The 18,730-nt window shown below is 45.0% G+C and overlaps 1 protein-coding gene and 2 non-coding genes across 5 annotated transcripts in view; all 3 read left to right on the top strand.

Annotated features, from left to right (window-relative positions):
* Positions 1-18,730, top strand: part of LOC134907861 (scaffold attachment factor B2-like) — a 216,071-nt gene that overhangs the window by 5,487 nt on the left and 191,854 nt on the right. For all 3 annotated transcript variants that reach the window (XM_063914824.1, XM_063914823.1, XM_063914825.1), the window contains exon 2: positions 16,313-16,400. In XM_063914824.1, the coding sequence (XP_063770894.1) occupies positions 16,313-16,400 (88 nt within the window). The remainder of the gene's footprint in view (positions 1-16,312; positions 16,401-18,730) is intronic.
* LOC134932490 (U5 spliceosomal RNA) lies at positions 1,773-1,889 on the top strand. The gene has a single exon (XR_010179369.1). It is a non-coding gene; the product is annotated as a U5 spliceosomal RNA (small nuclear RNA).
* LOC134961565 (U5 spliceosomal RNA) lies at positions 3,427-3,541 on the top strand. Its single transcript, XR_010187929.1, has one exon. It is a non-coding gene; the product is annotated as a U5 spliceosomal RNA (small nuclear RNA).

The raw sequence follows: 18,730 nt of genomic DNA, 5'->3' as shown, positions 1-18,730 counted from the left end.
GTATATCCACACTTGGATTTTTATTTTTAAATTTTTATTTTTAATTTTTATTTTTACACTTAGCACATCCCTTCCCAGTTTCTGGAAAAACATGGGTCCGGGATAGTGCCGCTGCACGGGCAGCGAATGGCGTGTCGGTCCTCACAAAGAGCACCCTCACAGCCACAGGCGCTACAAGACAGCGCATGGCGTGTCGGTCCTCACAAAGAGCACCCTCACAGCCACAGGCAGACTGTCTCCTACTGCAACTGGACGGAGATTACAAGCCCCGTCACAGCCAGGAGGAGAGCTGAAAACTGGACGGTGCTTACAGTAAGAAGCCCCGTCACAGCCAGGATGGAAGCCCCGTCACAATCTGGACGGAGCTTACAGAAGTGCGACACTAAGGTATGGTGGGGGGGGGTCAGGGCGGTCAGCTCACGCTGCCGCCCTGCTGTGTGGGAAAGCATTTATTTTTACCGCTGCTTTGCCCGCCGCTTACAGAGACCCCGCTGAACGAGAGAGCGGCCGCACGTCACTCACAGACGCCGGCCGCTCGCCCAGCCAATGTACCAGTACTCTGCACTGTAACGAGCGGCCGCACGTCACTCAGACGCCGGCCGCTCTTCCAGCAGGGGTGATAACCGAGCGGCCGCACGTCACTCAGACGCCGGCCGCTCTCCCAGCAGGGGGGTGATAACCGAGCGGCCGCACGTCACTCAGACGCCGGCCGCTCTCCCAGCACGGTAACCGAGCGGCCGCACGTCACTCAGACGCCGGCCGCTCTCCCAGCACGGTAACCGAGCGGCCGCACGTCACTCAGACGCCGGCCGCTCTCCCAGCCACTGTACGCGAGCGCCGCTCAAGCAGCCACTCTGCGTACCCGGGTCTAAAGCTCCGAGCGGCCGTACGTCACTAAAGACGCCGGCCGCTCTTCCAGCGCTGCACCCGGCCACTGCTGTATGAGGCGCCGCCCGTTCCTAGGGCTCCCCGGCGCAATATAGCAGCGCTCCCCGGGTTTCCCCAAGTTCCCTGCACTCGCTTCCGGCGCTGCACAGGGAGAAGCTACATCACAAGCAGCGCGGCTGCGGGGGGGGTGACGGTGAGTAAAGCCCATAGCAGCAGCAAAGGCTGCATGGGTTAATACACTGCTCAGTTCTAAATAAGACACTGCTCAGTTCTAAATAAGACAGTTTTTAAACAAGTTATTTACCCATAGCAGCAGCAAAGGCTGCTTGGGAATAAGATATGTTGGATAATTCACTGCAGGCAGTGTTGAGAAAAGCCATAGCAGCAGAAGGCTGCATGGGGTAAGACTGCTTAGTGTTTAAACAGTTAATGAAAATAACTGGAAGGCTAACTAAAGTATAAGGCTGCATAATGTATTGTAAACTGCACGGAGTTTACTGTATAATAGACCTGTAACTGTAGAATAGGCTATTGAGCCTATATTTAATGTATAATAGGCTATTAAGCCTATATATTAACGCTGCAGCAGGTAACCTGTCCTGTGATTTTCAGTGGAAGCATGGCATGAGGTCATTTTAATCATTGCTGTTCTTCCAGGTTATAATTCCAGACCCATACACCTATACTCCACAAGGAGGCGCAGGGGTGTTAGTAGGAATTTTTGGTTCAGGTTTTCACATAAGTTAGCCATGTAATCTGTATTTCTAATTAATTCTAGAACATTCCTGCCCTACATCTCTCAGCCACCAGAGGCGCAGGGAAGTTAGTAGGAATTTGGTTCGGGTTTCATATGCCCATGTGAACTGCTTTTCACATAAAAGAAAATGTTTTGATTTCTCTTCATATCTAATAAATCTTTCGTTTGTTGCTAAAGATTTCCGTAGAGAGAAACAAGCTTGATAACATATATATATATATGACACATAATAACTTCATTAAGTCGTGCAAGTGTCTGTCTATTGCCTATTATTTTATGGTGTCTGTCTACATAGCGAGTAAGGCTATAGTGCAGACTAGAAATAATTTTAAAAATCCTATGTTAACATTGGCAATTCAAATTAAAAGAGCGGTAACATCGGAGTCTCGGAATGACTCCGCCAGCCCTAACAAAAGACAGTCTTCCAAAGGGCCAATTTTCCTTTGGGTACCAGAGTGTTTATTTAACTCGATTCTATGTCAAATTATAACTACGAGTGAAAAGGGTACATTAGACCAGCACTCAGATAGTGCGGGGGGGTTGTTAACAACCATACATAATCGTTTCCAAAAGGACGCGACCCGCCATTGCTAGATGATTTTCTGTCAAAAACCCAGGATACATTTGGGTCACTAGAATCTATGTATCAAACAATGACTATCACTGGTAAAAGAAGCCGCAGAGTATATCTGTAAAGCTTCTGCTAACGCCGGTTATTTTCATTGTCGCTAGTTAAGCGCGACAAGGCCAGAGCCTGGTTGCTCATAAATTTGAGTATATTTGTAACGGCGTTTTATCCCTTTAGAAGGAACAGTCACGCCTTGTAACGACAGGACGTTACAGTCAGCAAGCCAGTGGTTTGATGACTTCTTTTACAATTGTGGAAGCGCGTCTTTACATGTTACATTTGCGAGGTTTCAGGACTTCAACTCATACAGGTCTCAGCTATTTACAGCTTAAAGGACAAAACTGCCTCTGTCAAACGGTTGGCAGGTTGTCATTTAGTCTTTGCTGGTTTATAAACCAGGCAGTAGTACGCCAACAGAGTCAGAGTTACTTATTCCCCTCTGTTTGAGCAAAACCAAACAGCTCCGTTGCAATAAGTCATTTACTACAGTTAGAAAATGGATTTTCTGCGGTTAGTATTGGCTTATTGGAGCCACACAATTGCAGAATTGCATTTGAATGCGTATTTACCCAGTCCGGTTTGTTCTTCACAGGTTCTAGCGGTTGCAGATCGCCACAACCATTAACCATTTCATGTCTACCGTTGTTTATCGCTTTGGGTATTTACCAAAGGGAGGTTGGGATGATAACTCATCTCACATAAGAACTCTGTCTCAACAAAGTTCCTTTAACTTGCGCTACTAAGGTATACTGCGGTAGCAGATCAAGTTCGAAAACAATCACATCTAATTCCGTCTAAACGATGTCAATGCTTAGGTAAGATGATAAATACGGCAAGACTTTTACCTACTACACCAGCAATAACAAATGTACGTCTAGTAATTAGTGCAAAACACGCACACTAGCGGTACATTGGTGTATTCACCTATTAAGAATAAAGATGTGTTTTCAATTTAGTTCGCCACCCTTCACTCGCGTTTCCCACAGAGGGAAAAGGGTGCATATACTCTGGACGACAGTCGCAGAGGGTCAGGATTTGTAGTTAAAATCAGCAACAAAGGTTCTAAAACACGACAGATTGCTGTCGATAAAGGTCCTAGAACTCTGTGCATTTTACAATGCAATACATGATTCGCTTCAGTCTGACCAGGTATATACTCTGGTTTCTCTTAAGAACGAATAAATCTTTCGCCTTTTACTAAATATTTCTGTAGAGAGGAATAACCGTGAGTTTCATGTAATTTTTTGATGCCTGCCTCACGCTGGGCTTAAGCAGTCAAACAAGGCAACGGCAGTTGCATACACAACAACCAGTAAGAACCAAGAAGCCGCATGGTAATGCAGCATGTGACTCAAATCCTCAATGGCTTAGAACACCATTATGTGAAAATGTCAAGAGATCATTACGTGAGTGGACATCTGTTAGACAGAGGATCTCACCCGTCAGGATTTGGATCCTGAAAACTGGACATTAAATCCAGAGGTGTTTCATATGGGAGTCCACAGAAGGGGGTTACCCTCAAGTATACATGATGGCATCTCGCCACAATTAAGGGCAGTGGCGGTGGAGTCTCTCACATTCATGTGGTCATTCAGCATCGTGTATCTGGCTCCACCAGTTTCAGCTGCTCTCTCCGTTGTCAAAACGGCTCATAAGACAGTTTGTCACAGTCATACTGGTGGTAGCTCATGGGTTTCGGAGAAGTTGCTTCTCGAATGTTCAAGGAATACTTGCACACGATCTTGACCCGCTCATAATACGTCCAACCTGTTACATCAGGGAACGTTAGTTTACCCATAGTTACCTATGTACCTATTATCTATGTACCGCAGCTGCGGTTGACGGGAGGAGGGTGCAGACCGCCCTCTTAAGAAATTGAGCATTACAGTATCGGTTATACTAACCAGGTTACGAAATAGTAAGCCGTTTAAGGCAGCTAATTTTTACAAAATTTCGTGTGCTTACATAGGGTGTAAACCTCGGAAGTTTCCAACATCATCCTTCAAGTAACCCGTATTCTGTTAAACAGGGTGGGATGGAAAACTGCGTTGATCTGCACGAAGAGTGCAGGTATCTGTGTGGTAAACTTAATTTCAAAGACGTTTGCCTCTATTGGCGTCTGTACACATCTTTATACAAGGTGTCATCAAAGTTCACACTCTATTTATCCCACCTACAGCGCCAGGCGACTTGAAGTTGGGTTCAGATTTCTTACAGTTTTCATATTTTGAACCCTTTCAACAAATGGGAATTAAGTTTCTCACTTTGGAAAACAATTTTCTTATAGCCTTGGCTTCAGCAAGGGTTTTGTTTTCATATTTGGGTGCCTTGTATTCCAAGCCACCGTATTTGAGTTTTCTCATGACAAAGCAGATCTTCGGACGAATCACGCTTTCGTATTCTTCACATCAATATACCAATAGGGGTTCCTGTGTGGACAGCACATTCTAGAATTCTGAATGTGGTACACGCATTACGCGTTTATATATGTCCCGAACGTCAACAGTACGTGATATGCATACGTTGTTTGTTCTCTATGATACTGCCAACTGGGGTTAGCCAGTTTCTTAGCAGACATTATCCAGTTGGGTAATAATAATGACTACAAGTCAGGTTTACTTTAAGGCTAAGTTACAATCGCCTACGTCAGTAATAGCTCATCCCACAGGTTCTGTGGGAATGTCAGACCCAGTGGGTCGTGGAGTGTCTAAAACGCGGCTATATAGCCTTCATGTGCACCATGTTGGTGCACGTTTACACGTTATAAATGGTGGCGCCATCAGCATCTAGCTTTCGGCTGCCTACTGTTACAAGTATCAAACAGCTCTCCCGCCCACGAGGGAAGCTTTGGTACGTCCCAAGAGTACTCCAGTGACCCCTAGTGGATGATAAAGAAAATAGGATTTTGGTACTTACCAGGTAAATCCTTTTCTTTGAATCCATAGGGGGCACTGGACGCCCACCCAGAGCAGTTTTACCTGGGTTGTTTTAAGCTCAAGGGAGCTTAGGGTAACAAGTTTTACTTCATTGATATTAAGCTCAGAGGAGCTTATGGTAACACATTTTCACCGATTGGTTCAAATTTATAAAGTTCTATCGGTTATGGTGTCAACTGTTTAGTTGACAGTAAGGTTATGGGTCAACATTGTTGTTGTCCGTTATGTTATAGGTATTCTCCATTGTCAACCTCTCTATATCGTTCCTGTTCGCTCAGTAAAAAACACTGAGGTCGTACACTGAGGTACTCGGGGATATGGAGGGGGGGGAGGGTCCTAAATTTAAATATTCAGTGCCCTTGTTCGGCTACGCCCGTCCATATCCCAAGAGTACTCCAGTGCCCCCTATGGATTCAAAGAAAAGGATTTACCTGGTAAGTACCAAAATCCTATTTTATTGACTATAGAGCATTTAAAGGATGCATTTCTATATATGCGAGATGCACAGAGGGATATTTGCACTCTGGCATCAAGAGTAAATGCGATGTCCATATCTGCCAGAAGATGTTATGGACACGACAGTGGTCAGGTGATGCAGATTCCAAACGGCAAAAAGGTGTATTGCCGTATAAAGGAAGAGGAGTTTTTTGGGGTCGGTCCATCGGACCTGGTGGCCACGGCAACTGCTGGAAAATCCACCGTTTTTACCCTAAGTCACATCTCTGCAGAAAAAGACACCGTCTTTTCAACCTCAGTCTTTTCGTCCCTATAAGATCATATCTGCCCAGGGATAGAGGAAAGGGAAGAAGACTGCAGCAGGCAGCCCATTCCCAGGAACAGAAGCGCTCCACCGCTTCTGACAAGTTCTCAGCATGGCGCTGAGACCGTACAGGACCCCTGGATCCTACAAGTAGTATCCCAGGGGTACAGATTGGAATGTAGAGACGTTTCCTCTTCGCAGGCTCCTGAAGTCTGCTTTACCAAGGTCTCCCTCCGACAAGGAGGCAGTATGGGAAAAAATTCACAAGCTGTATTCCCAGCAGGTGATAATTAAATTACCCCTCCTACTACAAGGAAAAGGGGTATTATTCCACACTATATTGTGGTACTGAAGCCAGAAGGCTAGGTGAGACTTATTCTAAAAATTTTTTTGAACACTTACAAAGGTTCAAATCAAGATGGAGTCACTCAGAGCAGTGATAACGAACCAGGAAGAAGGGGACTATATAGTGTCCGGGGACATCAGGGATGCTTACCTCTATGTCCCAAATTTGCCCTTCTCACTAAGGGTACCTCAGGTTCGTGGTGCAGAACTGTCACTATCAGTTTTAGACGCTGCCGTTTGGATTGTCCACGGCACCCCGGGTCTTTACCAAGGTAATGGCCGAAATGATGATTCTTCTTCGAAGAAAAGGCGTCTTAATTATCCCTTACTTGGACGATCTCCTGATAAGGGCATAGTCCAGGGAACAGTTGGAGGTCGGAGTAGCACTATCTCGGATACTGCTACAACAGCACGGGTGGATTCTAAATATTCCAAAATCGCAGCTGATCCCGACGACACGTCTGCTGTGCCTAGGGATGATTCTGGACACAGTCCAGAAAAAGGTGTTTCTCCCGGAAGAGAAAGCCAGGGAGTTATCCGAGCTAGTCAGGAACCTCCTAAAAACAGTGCATCATTGCACAAGGGTCCTGGTAAAAATGGTGGCTTCCTACGAAGCAATTCCATTCGGCAGATTTCACGCAAGAACTTTTCAGTGGGATCTGCTGGAAAAATGGTCCGGATCGCATCTTCAGATGCATCAGCGGATAACCCTATATCCAAGGACAAGGGTGTCTCTCCTGTGGTGGTTATAGAGTGCCCATCTTCTAGAGGGCCGCAGATTTGGCATTCAGGATTGGATGCTGGTGACCACGGAGCCCAGCCCGAGAGGCTGGGGAGCAGTCACACAAGGAAAAAATTTCCAGGGAGTGTGATCAAGTCTGGAGACTTTTCTCCACATAAATATACTGGAGCTAAGGGTAAAATTATAATAATTCTATGAAAAGAGAGCGCATAAAATTTAAATAGTTTAATTCCAGAATTTCATAAAAGACAAAGATGTCTAATCAATATGTACATAATAATACTTTTAAAATAACCAAGAGAACAACACCCTCAATAGTGATATAGCTATATCCTTAATCTTTTGCCCATCCAGAGTCCATATTACTATAACAACTTGTGATTGTCATTTAGTGACCGTTTGGATCCCAAAGTCACTTTTTATGGACACTTAAATGCTGTAGCTATAATAGCTGTCTGTCCCACATCCTCAAGAAACTCTCACTTGAAAGGATGATTTTATTCAAGGAAATATAGTGAGTCCAGAAATAGTAGGATTTGCTCAAATATTATTCACTTGTGTAGACTGATAACATTGTGCTTAGATTCCTGATTAATATATTTGCATAATTATGTAGCCATAAAAAGTTCAAATACCGTATCTCACTTCCTTATTTCCAAAAATCTTTTATAGATCACTATGCCAAACTCCTAAACGGAGTATTATGTCCCTTTCCCGTGGTTAGTGTAACACATACCAAAAAGCCGGCTCCCAGCTGCAGCGTTGTTCTGCTGTGCGTCTCCTCCTGGCCGTAGCACGGGCCGCGTGTGTAGAGGCTTTGAAGCGGAGCTCGGCTCCCGGCTGTGGCAGTGTCGTGCAGCTGTGTGTCTCCTCCTGGCCGTAGCACGGGCCGCTCGTATAGAGGCTATGAGGCGGAGCTCAGCTCCCGGCTGCGGCTGCCTGCCACTGTGTATACCTTGCTGGGACTTTTGATCTTGTTTCCACGGGGGTTGTTCAGCAGACACAGTGATCAGAGGTCTCTCGGTCTGATGCGGTATACCTGAAGAGGTATATACAGTTCCACAATCATAGGGTTTTGTCTCAAGATGTTATGATCCGGGTGCTCTTAACGCGTTTCTCCGTTGTACACATCTAACGGTTTCATCAGAAGATAATCACCCTTCTTTATCCCCTCTATTTAAACTAGATATCCTCCAATCAAAAATTCCTTTTAATTATCGGAAGCAGGTGTGCCCTAGGTGTACACACACCCAATTCTTTCCTTATGACCATCTCTGTTTAACCATTCAAAACAATACTTAATTTTCTATACAGATTATATCTTATAAAATGCAGCAATCATAAATAGGTTACATACTAAACATTATCATGATATTACTGTACATCTAATAAAAGCAGCACGCGAGAGATAGTGAAAAACCACACTATCTTTTTTTATATCTTTTTATCTTTATCTTCCAAGACAGGTGGATACAAGTCATTCTTACTTACTAATCCACCTCTGCCAATTTAGCTCAATATGAAGAGCTCCCGGCTCACAGCCAGCCAACCCGGGTTCAAACCATGAGTGCTTATGAGATAAGAATATTGGCATTTCATTTATCTAAGTCTTCAGCTAGTGATCACTGCAATATTCCCTTTCTTCTTTTTTCTTTTCTTCTTTTTTTCTTTCCCATGTATATTCTTTGTCCTCTCGTCCCTATCCCTCCCTCTCTTCCCTCTTTGGATATCCATATGGGTGTAAAATACGATTGGGTAGAGAGATATAAATATGGATTGACTATCCTAAACAACATATGGTTTTGAAATATTTAGGTATGTTTATTTCTATTTAGGGATAATGACAAGATAGGAAGATATGTGGATATAGTATATGATTAAATTTGGAATATGGGAAAATATCTGAAGGTTCGGTTTGTAGCTGAGCACTCATGGTTTGAACCCGGGTTGGCTGGCTGTGAGCCGGGAGCTCTTCATATTGAGCTAAATTGGCAGAGGTGGATTAGTAAGTAAGAATGACTTGTATCCACCTGTCTTGGAAGATAAAGATAAAAAGATATAAAAAAAGATAGTGTGGTTTTTCACTATCTCTCGCGTGCTGCTTTTATTAGATGTACAGTAATATCATGATAATGTTTAGTATGTAACCTATTTATGATTGCTGCATTTTATAAGATATAATCTGTATAGAAAATTAAGTATTGTTTTGAATGGTTAAACAGAGATGGTCATAAGGAAAGAATTGGGTGTGTGTACACCTAGGGCACACCTGCTTCCGATAATTAAAAGGAATTTTTGATTGGAGGATATCTAGTTTAAATAGAGGGGATAAAGAAGGGTGATTATCTTCTGATGAAACCGTTAGATGTGTACAACGGAGAAACGCGTTAAGAGCACCCGGATCATAACATCTTGAGACAAAACCCTATGATTGTGGAACTGTATATACCTCTTCAGGTATACCGCATCAGACCGAGAGACCTCTGATCACTGTGTCTGCTGAACAACCCCCGTGGAAACAAGATCAAAAGTCCCAGCAAGGTATACACAGTGGCAGGCAGCCGCAGCCGGGAGCTGAGCTCCGCCTCATAGCCTCTATACGAGCGGCCCGTGCTACGGCCAGGAGGAGACACACAGCTGCACGACACTGCCACAGCCGGGAGCCGAGCTCCGCTTCAAAGCCTCTACACACGCGGCCCGTGCTACGGCCAGGAGGAGACGCACAGCAGAACAACGCTGCAGCTGGGAGCCGGCTTTTTGGTATGTGTTACACTAACCACGGGAAAGGGACATAATACTCCGTTTAGGAGTTTGGCATAGTGATCTATAAAAGATTTTTGGAAATAAGGAAGTGAGATACGGTATTTGAACTTTTTATGGCTACATAATTATGCAAATATATTAATCAGGAATCTAAGCACAATGTTATCAGTCTACACAAGTGAATAATATTTGAGCAAATCCTACTATTTCTGGACTCACTATATTTCCTTGAATAAAATCATCCTTTCAAGTGAGAGTTTCTTGAGGATGTGGGACAGACAGCTATTATAGCTACAGCATTTAAGTGTCCATAAAAAGTGACTTTGGGATCCAAACGGTCACTAAATGACAATCACAAGTTGTTATAGTAATATGGACTCTGGATGGGCAAAAGATTAAGGATATAGCTATATCACTATTGAGGGTGTTGTTCTCTTGGTTATTTTAAAAGTATTATTATGTACATATTGATTAGACATCTTTGTCTTTTATGAAATTCTGGAATTAAACTATTTAAATTTTATGCGCTCTCTTTTCATAGAATTATTGTATATATTTTTTTTTTTTATGGTAATTGTTCAGGTTGCCAAGTGGGAGCTGCACACAGGTAGCAAATTCCTGTTGACCATTGTTATAAATCAATAGAATCATCAGCGCCTGAATTAATATACACCCGCAGACAGAGATAGGACCCTTGTGGTTCTGCTGTGTGTCAGTGGGCGTTTATTATTGTATTTGTTGTAAAATTATAATACTCTAAGCTTAGCAAGACCTCTGCTTCAAGGTCAGCCGGTATTGATCCAGTGGGAAAAACATCACGGCAGTCGCCCACGTAAACTGACAGGGCGACACAAGAAGCAGAAGGGCAATGGCAAAAACTGCAAGGACTTTTCGCTGGGCGGAAAATCATGTGATAGCACTGTCAGCAGTGTTTCATCCCGGGAATGGAAACTGGGAAGCAGACTTCCTCAGCAGGCACGACCTCCACCCGGGAGAGTGGAAACTTCATCGGGAAGTTTTTTCCACATGATTGTAAACCGTTGGGAAATACCAAAGGTGGACATGATGGCGTCCCGTCTGAACAAAAAACGGGACAGGTATTGCGCCAGGTCAAGAGACCCTCGGGCAATAGCTGTGGACGTTCTGGTAACACCGTGGGTGTACCAGTCGGTGTATGTGTTCCCTCCTCTGCTTCTCATACCTAAGGTGCTGAGAATTATAAGACGTAGAGGAGTAAGAACTATACTCATGGCTCCGGATTGGCCAAGAAGGACTTGGTACCCGGAACTTCAAGAGATGCTTACAGAGGTTTTATGGCCTCTGCCGCTAAGAAGGGACTTGCTTCAGCAAGTACCATGTCTGTTCCAAGACTTACCGCAGCTGCGTTTGTCGGCATGGCGGTGGAACGCCGGATCCTAAGGGAAAAAGGCATTCCGGAAGAGGTCATTCCTACCCTGGTCAAAGCCAGAAAGGAGGTGACCGCACAACATTATCACCACATGTGGCGAAAATATGTTGCGTGGTGTGAGGCCAGGAAGGCCCCACAAAGAAATTTCAACTCGGTCGTTTCCTGCATTTCCTGAAAACAGGAGTGTCTATGCGCCTCAAATTGGGGTCCATTAAGGTTCAAATTTCGGCCCTGTCGATTTTCTTCCAGAAAGAATTGGCTTCAGTTCCTGAAGTCCAGAATTTTGTCAAGGGAGTATTTGCATATACAACCCCCTTTTGTGCCTCCAGTGGCACTGTGGGATCTCAACGTAGTTCTGGGATTCCTCAAATCACATTGGTTTAAAACCAGTCAAATCTGTGGATTTGAAGCATCTCACATGAAAAGTGACCATGATCTTGGCCCTGGCCTGGACCAGGCGAGTGTCAAATTGGTGGTTTTTTCTCAAAAAAGCCCATATCTGTTTGTCCATTCGGACAGGGCAGAGCTGCGGACTCGTCCCCAGTTCTCTCCCTAAGGTGGTGTCAGTGTTTCACCTGAACCAGCTTATTGTGGTGCCTTGCACCTACTAGGGACTTGGAGGACTCCAAGTTGCTAGATGTTGTCAGGGCCCTGAAAATATGTTCCAGGACGGCTGGAGTCAGGAAAACTGACTTGCTGTTATCCTGTATGCACCCAACAAACTGGGTGCTTTTGCTTCTAAGCAGACTATTGCTAGTTGGATGTGTAATACAATTCAGCTTGCACATTCTGTGGCAGGCCTGCCACAGCCAAAATATGTAAATGCCCATTCCACAAGGAAGGTGGGCTCATCTTGGGCGGCTGCCCGAGGGGTCTCGGCTTTTACAACTTTGCCGAGCGGTTATTTAGTCAGGGGCAATCACGTTTGTAAAATCCTACAAATTTGATACCCTGGCTAAGGAGGACCTGGAGTTCTCTCATTCGGTGCTGCAGAGTCATCCGCACTCTCCCGCCCGTTTGGGAGCTTTGGTATTATCCCCATGGTCCTTTCAGGAACCCCAGCATCCACTAGGACGATAGAGAAAATAAGAATTTACTTACCGATAATTCTATTTCTCGGAGTCCGTAGTGGATGCTGGGCGCCCATCCCAAGTGCGGATTATCTGCAATACTTGTACATAGTTACTAAAATCGGGTTATTATTGTTGTGAGCCATCTTTTCAGAGGCTCCGCTGTTATCATACTGTTAACTGGGTTCAGATCACAGGTTGTACAGTGTGATTGGTGTGGCTGGTATGAGTCTTACCCGGGATTCAAAATCCTTCCTTATTATGTACGCTCGTCCGGGCACAGTATCTAACTGGCTTGGAGGAGGGTCATAGGGGGAGGAGCCAGTGCACACCACCTGATACTAAAGCTTTACTTTTTGTGCCCTGTCTCCTGCGGAGCCGCTATTCCCCATGGTCCTTTCAGGAACCCCAGCATCCACTACGGACTCCGAGAAATAGAATTATCGGTAAGTAAATTCTTATTTTCGAACAAGTGATACATTTTTACCAGCCCTTCTAAACATAGTGGTTTTGTTTGTTCCTACTGTGCCACTTGCATAAAGTATACTTAGTTTAATGTAGCTGCAACCCTAACATACAGTAGTTGCAATGACCTCTAGATCTCCACAGATATTCCACTTGTATTTCTGTTACTAATATCGCTTTCATATCGCAATGCCGGCTCCCACCCAGGAATTGGAAAAGGGTCTTTCCCGGGTGGGACCTTGCATTGGACCCTACGCACCGCCATCCGGGGACAGAGCTGGAATCATGGGCGGAGGCATTGCTGGGAGATGACATAATCTCCGCGCCACCTCTCCTTGTGCAGTGAACAGGTTGTATCGACACATGTAACCCGTTCACACTGTGCCTGACCTGAGAATAACCCTTCTTATAACCCGGGTTGAGGTAGTGTCGGGTGATCCTGGATTTCTGGAGTGACCCTTTCACACCGCACAGCGACCCGTGTTGACCTGGCAATATATTGGGTTGATACCGGGTTATTTGTGCAGTGTGAAAGGGGTACAAATCTGTTCTAAAGCATCTTCATGTTGTCGTGCCAATCATGTTTGCTGCGTGTGCAATAAGGTACAGAAGAAAATGTATTTCCATTATGAAGTACCACTTTTACACCAACTTTTAAGGAGTCAATGAGGCTAAATCAATTGTTTTGTGCGTCCACAATTGTTGCCCTCACGGGCATACATGCCCTGTATGTGCGCCCATTAGTTTGGGGATTAGCCAAGCAAAGCTGTAAAACCTGTCTAAAGTACAGGTCAGTGCGCCCAAATCATGGAGTTTATGCACATTTTGCTCACACCTTTTAGGAGGTTGCGAGCTGAAATGTGTCTTCGTGGCTGCATATGCTCCTGAACGAAGCAACAATTGAATTCCTTTGTTGGAAGCCATATAGTGGCAGCCAGGGAGAACAATAGTTGCATCAGCCTCAGTGAACAAGTGCAACTTGTGTTCATGACCAAGTTGGACTATGGCTGAATTTAACAATTTATCCTGCCAGCATTATTCTGCAGATGCTGTTTAATATTAAAAAATGTGTATATATACATACCTTTTTAATCTATTGCTGAAGACATTTTAAACATCAAACATAGTAATCCCCTCTTAGATCTTAGTAATGAGAATTAGAGAGCAATTATTTGTGGCATTCTCTCATTTTAATTACCTAGATCCCAGAGGGGATGTAGTTGGCATGCCAGTGTCAGAATGCTGACACTATTTATCACTAACATAAGTATCAGGGGATGGTATTCATGTGACCGCTGGTCAGCTGACCGACGGTCACATGACCTCCTCCACCAGCCCGACGGCTCACTATTCAGATGGTCAGCATGCCGACCAGCAGGGACTGTTTCCACTCGTGGGTGTCCACGACACCCATAGAGTGGGAATAGAACCCGTGGCGACCGCAGGTCGCCACCGAGCCCGCAGCGTGGAGAGCGCATCGAGCCCGCAAGGGGCTTGCTGCACTCGCCCCTCCCCGCCGGGATCCCGGCGTCGGTATGCTGCGGGGAGGGCTAGGGTTAGGCTGCGGGAAGAGAGAGTTAGGGCAGAGGTTCTTAAACACTGGGGCAGATGTATTAAAATGGAGAAGGCATAAGGAAGTGATAAACCAGTGATATGTGCAAGGTGACAAACAAACCAGCCAATCAGCTCCAATGTGTAAAGTAACAGTTAGGAGTTGATTGGCTGGTGTGCATATCACTGGTTTATCACTTCCTTATGCCTTCTCCAGGTCAATACATCTGCCCCACTGTCCTCAAGGCACCCCAACGGTCCAGATTTTAGGCATATCCATGGCTCAGCACAGATAGTTAAATCAAATTGGCTGAGGTGCTAATTGTCACCTGTGGCCAAGCATTTATAAACTTTAAAACCTGGACCATTGGGGTGCTTTGAGGACTGATAATAAAGGGGTTAGGATATGTCCCTGCGCACACATGCCGCCAACCCAAGGTCTATCCTAGTGTCGCCTAACACACTAATGCTAGAAAAAGGGTATATTAGAATAATCCCTAGGTGGCGCAAATGGTAAAAGGTCCAAAGAGATTACCCAAGTGGGCTAAAGTCCGTTCCTTTTCATACAAGCGAGTTCATATGTAAATCCGTCGTCCAAAGATGGTGTATGAAAAAAAACACAATATATACACAAATGTTCAGTAACAGTCTCTGTGGGTATTCGAGGGATAAAAATGTACACCCAGGTTCCTTCAACTATTCAGTACTTGGGATGTGCAGTTCTACTCTTAAGGTCCACCTCAGTGATTCGCATAAATGTACTGCTTACATGCGCTTACTTCTAAGACAATTGTATAAATCACATCAAGGTTTCTTTCCCCCATACGAATGTGGTATCCAAAATAATCAAGCACCCACGAGTATATCTCTAGATATATAGGATGCTCACGTGTATGCTTACTTCAAGGTGCAGTGTACTTTCACATCAAAGGTTTCTTTCGATGTTTTCCGCTGTCTTCCTCCTCTATTCCTTCAATTTTACTTCATGCTCAGTGAAAAGCACAAAAAAAAACTAAGGAATGTATGAGGGTACGAAAGATTTTTAATAAAATAATTTAAAACAGATATTTGTCACAATAAGTTCTTATAATTGGACAAATGACAATAATATCATGACCAGATAGTGCAACTCCTCAACGTGAGAAAAAAAGATGGAAAACCCGGGTATTCTCACCGTTGTATCGTTGAATTCACTGGTAGAAAGTATTCAGCTTCCACATGCTCCACCATGATTGGCTGGTGTGTATATCACTGGTTTATCACTTCCTTATGCCTTGTCCAGGTCAATACATCTGCCCCACTGTCCTCAAGGCACCCCAATGGTCCAGATTTTAGGCATATCCATGGCTCAGCACAGATAGTTAAGTCAAATTGGCTGAGGTGCTAATTGTCACCTGTGGCCAAGCATTTATAAACTTTAAAACCTGGACCATTGGGGTGCCTTGAGGACTGTTTGCGAACCACTGGAAGGAGTGTTGGGGTTGGTTACTTTCTCACCTGTCGGAGTTATGGGTGGCAGGATGTCGGGGTTAGTTTTGTGACCACTGGCATCCTAACAGCTGCTATCCTGAACCCAACCAGTTTCTATGTCTTCACAGATGATGGGTTAAAGGCATATTTTTATGAAGTCTGGTGAATGCTCCTCGTACCAGCTTATTTGCTCTGCTTTGGATATAGATATGATTTTTTTTTTTTTTAATCAAATGTGATTATTCTAAATAAGAAAATTATCCCCGGTAGGAAAAGTCATCTGCATAAAAAGTACATTTGGAACACCTATTAAAACTACTGGGACACAAGTAGTTGTTATGGTGCTTTCGTATTATCTTCTATGGTCAATCTGTTTGCACTGATTTAACCTTATAGTTGTGCTTTTAGAAATCTAGTATATTGCATTTTCTGTGTTTTGTTTGAACAACGATATTGATAGTGAAAAGTTCCTATAAACCCTTTCTTTGTTGGCCTACTTTTATTTCCTGGTTTGTAATTTCTTTTAAAGGCTATTGAGGAAGAGGGTGGAAATCCAGAGGAGATACAATTATCACCAGATACTCCTAGCAAAAAGACTCCAAAGCGAAGTGGAAGAGGTTTGTGCAAGTTAAATATATTTCTTTGAATGTATTGGACACTGTAGCTTGATTTGGTTTAGTGATTTCTCTGACGTCCTAGTGGATGCTGGGAACTCCGTAAGGACCATGGGGAATAGCGGGCTCCGAAGGAGGCTGGGCACTCTAGAAAGATTTCAGACTACCTGGTGTGCACTGGCTCCTCCCACTATGACCCTCCTCCAAGCCTCAGTTAGAATTCGTGCCAGGCCGAGGTTGGATGCACACTAGGGGCTCTCCTGAGCTCTTAGAAAGAATAGACTTAGGTTTTTTATTTTCAGTGAGACCTGCTGGCAACAGGCTCACTGCAGCGAGGGACTAAGGGGAGAAGAAGCGAACTCGCCTGCTGGCAGCCGTATTGGGCTTCTTAGGCTACTGGACACCATTAGCTCCAGAGGGATCGACCGCAGGCCCAGTCCTTTGTGTTCGGTCCCGGAGCCGCGCCGCCGTCCCCCTTACAGAGCCAGAAGCAAAAAGATGGTCCGGAAAATCGGCGGCATGAAGACTGTCTTCACCAAGGTAGCGCACAGCACTGCAGCTGTGCGCCATTGCTCCTCTCACACTTCACACTCCGGTCACTGAGGGTGCAGGGAGGGCGCTGGGGGGGGGGGGCGCCCTGAGGCAGCAATAATAACACCTTGGCTGGCTAAAATACCTCAATATATAACCCCAGAGGCTATATATGAGGTAAATACCCCTGCCAGAATTCCATAAAAAGCGGGAGAATAGGCTGTGAAAAAGGGGCGGAGCCTATCTCCTCAGCACACTGGCGCCATTTTTCCCTCACAGCTCGGCTGGAAGGAAGCTCCCTGGCTCTTCCCTGCAATATACAGTAACAGTAAGAGGGAAAAGAGAGGGGGGGCATTAAATTTGGCAGTATATATACATATATTATATGAAAAGCAGCTATTAGGGACATAACTCAGTTAGTCCCTGTGTGTGTATGTATGTATGTGTATATATATATATATATATATATATATATATATATATATATATATATATATATATATATATATATATATATATATATATATATATATTTCTCTATCGTCCTAAGTGGATGCTGGGGTTCCTGAAAGGACCATGGGGAATAGCGGCTCCGCAGGAGACAGGGCACAAAAAAGTAAAGCTTTACTAGGTCAGGTGGTGTGCACTGGCTCCTCCCCCTATGACCCTCCTCCAGACTCCAGTTAGATTTTGTGCCCGAACGAGAAGGGTGCAATCTAGGTGGCTCTCCTAAAGAGCTGCTTAGAGAAAGTTTAGTTTAGGTTTTTTTTCTTTACAGTGAGTCCTGCTGGCAACAGGATCACTGCAACGTGGGACTTAGGGGGAAAGTAGTAAACTCACCTGCATGCAGAGTGGATTTGCTGCTTGGCTACTGGACACCATTAGCTCCAGAGGGATCGAACACAGGCCCAGCCGTGGAGTCCGGTCCCGGAGCCGCGCCGCCGACCCCCTTGCAGATGCTGAAGCGTGAAGAGGTCCGGAAACCGGCGGCTGAAGACTCCTCAGTCTTCATAAGGTAGCGCACAGCACTGCAGCTGTGCGCCATTTTCCTCTCAGCACACTTCACTGGGCAGTCACTGAGGGTGCAGAGCGCTGGGGGGGGGCGCTCTGAGAGGCAAATATAAACCTTATACAAGGCTAAAAATACCTCACATATAGCCCATAGGGGCTATATGGAGATATTTAACCCCTGCCTGACTGGAAAAATAGCGGGAGAAGAACCCGCCGAAAAAGGGGCGGGGCCTATCTCCTCAGCACACGGCGCCATTTTCTGTCACAGCTCCGCTGGTCAGAACGGCTCCCAGGTCTCTCCCCTGCACTGCACTACAGAAACAGGGTAAAACAGAGAGGGGGGGCACATTAATGGCTATATATATATATATTAAAGCAGCTATAAGGGAGCACTTAATATAAGGATATCCCTTGTATATATAGCGCTTTGTGGTGTGTGCTGGCAGACTCTCCCTCTGTCTCCCCAAAAGGGCTAGTGGGTCCTGTCTTCATTAGAGCATTCCCTGTGAGTTTGCGGTGTGTGTCGGTACGTGGTGTCGACATGTATGAGGACGATATTGGTGTGGAGGCGGAGCAATTGCCAAATATGCAGATGTCACCCCCCAGGGGGTCGACACCAGAATGGATGCCTTTATTTGTGGAATTACGTGATGGTTTATCTTCCCTTAAACAGTCAGTTGAGGACATGAGGCGGCCGGACAATCAATTAATGCCTGTCCAGGCGCCTCAAACACCGTCAGGGGCTGTAAAACGCCCTTTGCCTCAGTCGGTCGACACAGACCCAGACACGG

This window comes from Pseudophryne corroboree, chromosome 1 (assembly GCF_028390025.1).
Source record: "Pseudophryne corroboree isolate aPseCor3 chromosome 1, aPseCor3.hap2, whole genome shotgun sequence".
Classification (NCBI taxonomy): Eukaryota; Metazoa; Chordata; class Amphibia; order Anura; family Myobatrachidae; genus Pseudophryne; species Pseudophryne corroboree.
The sequence above is the reverse complement of the archived record's forward strand: the minus strand, read 5'-3'. Positions and strand labels throughout refer to the sequence as shown.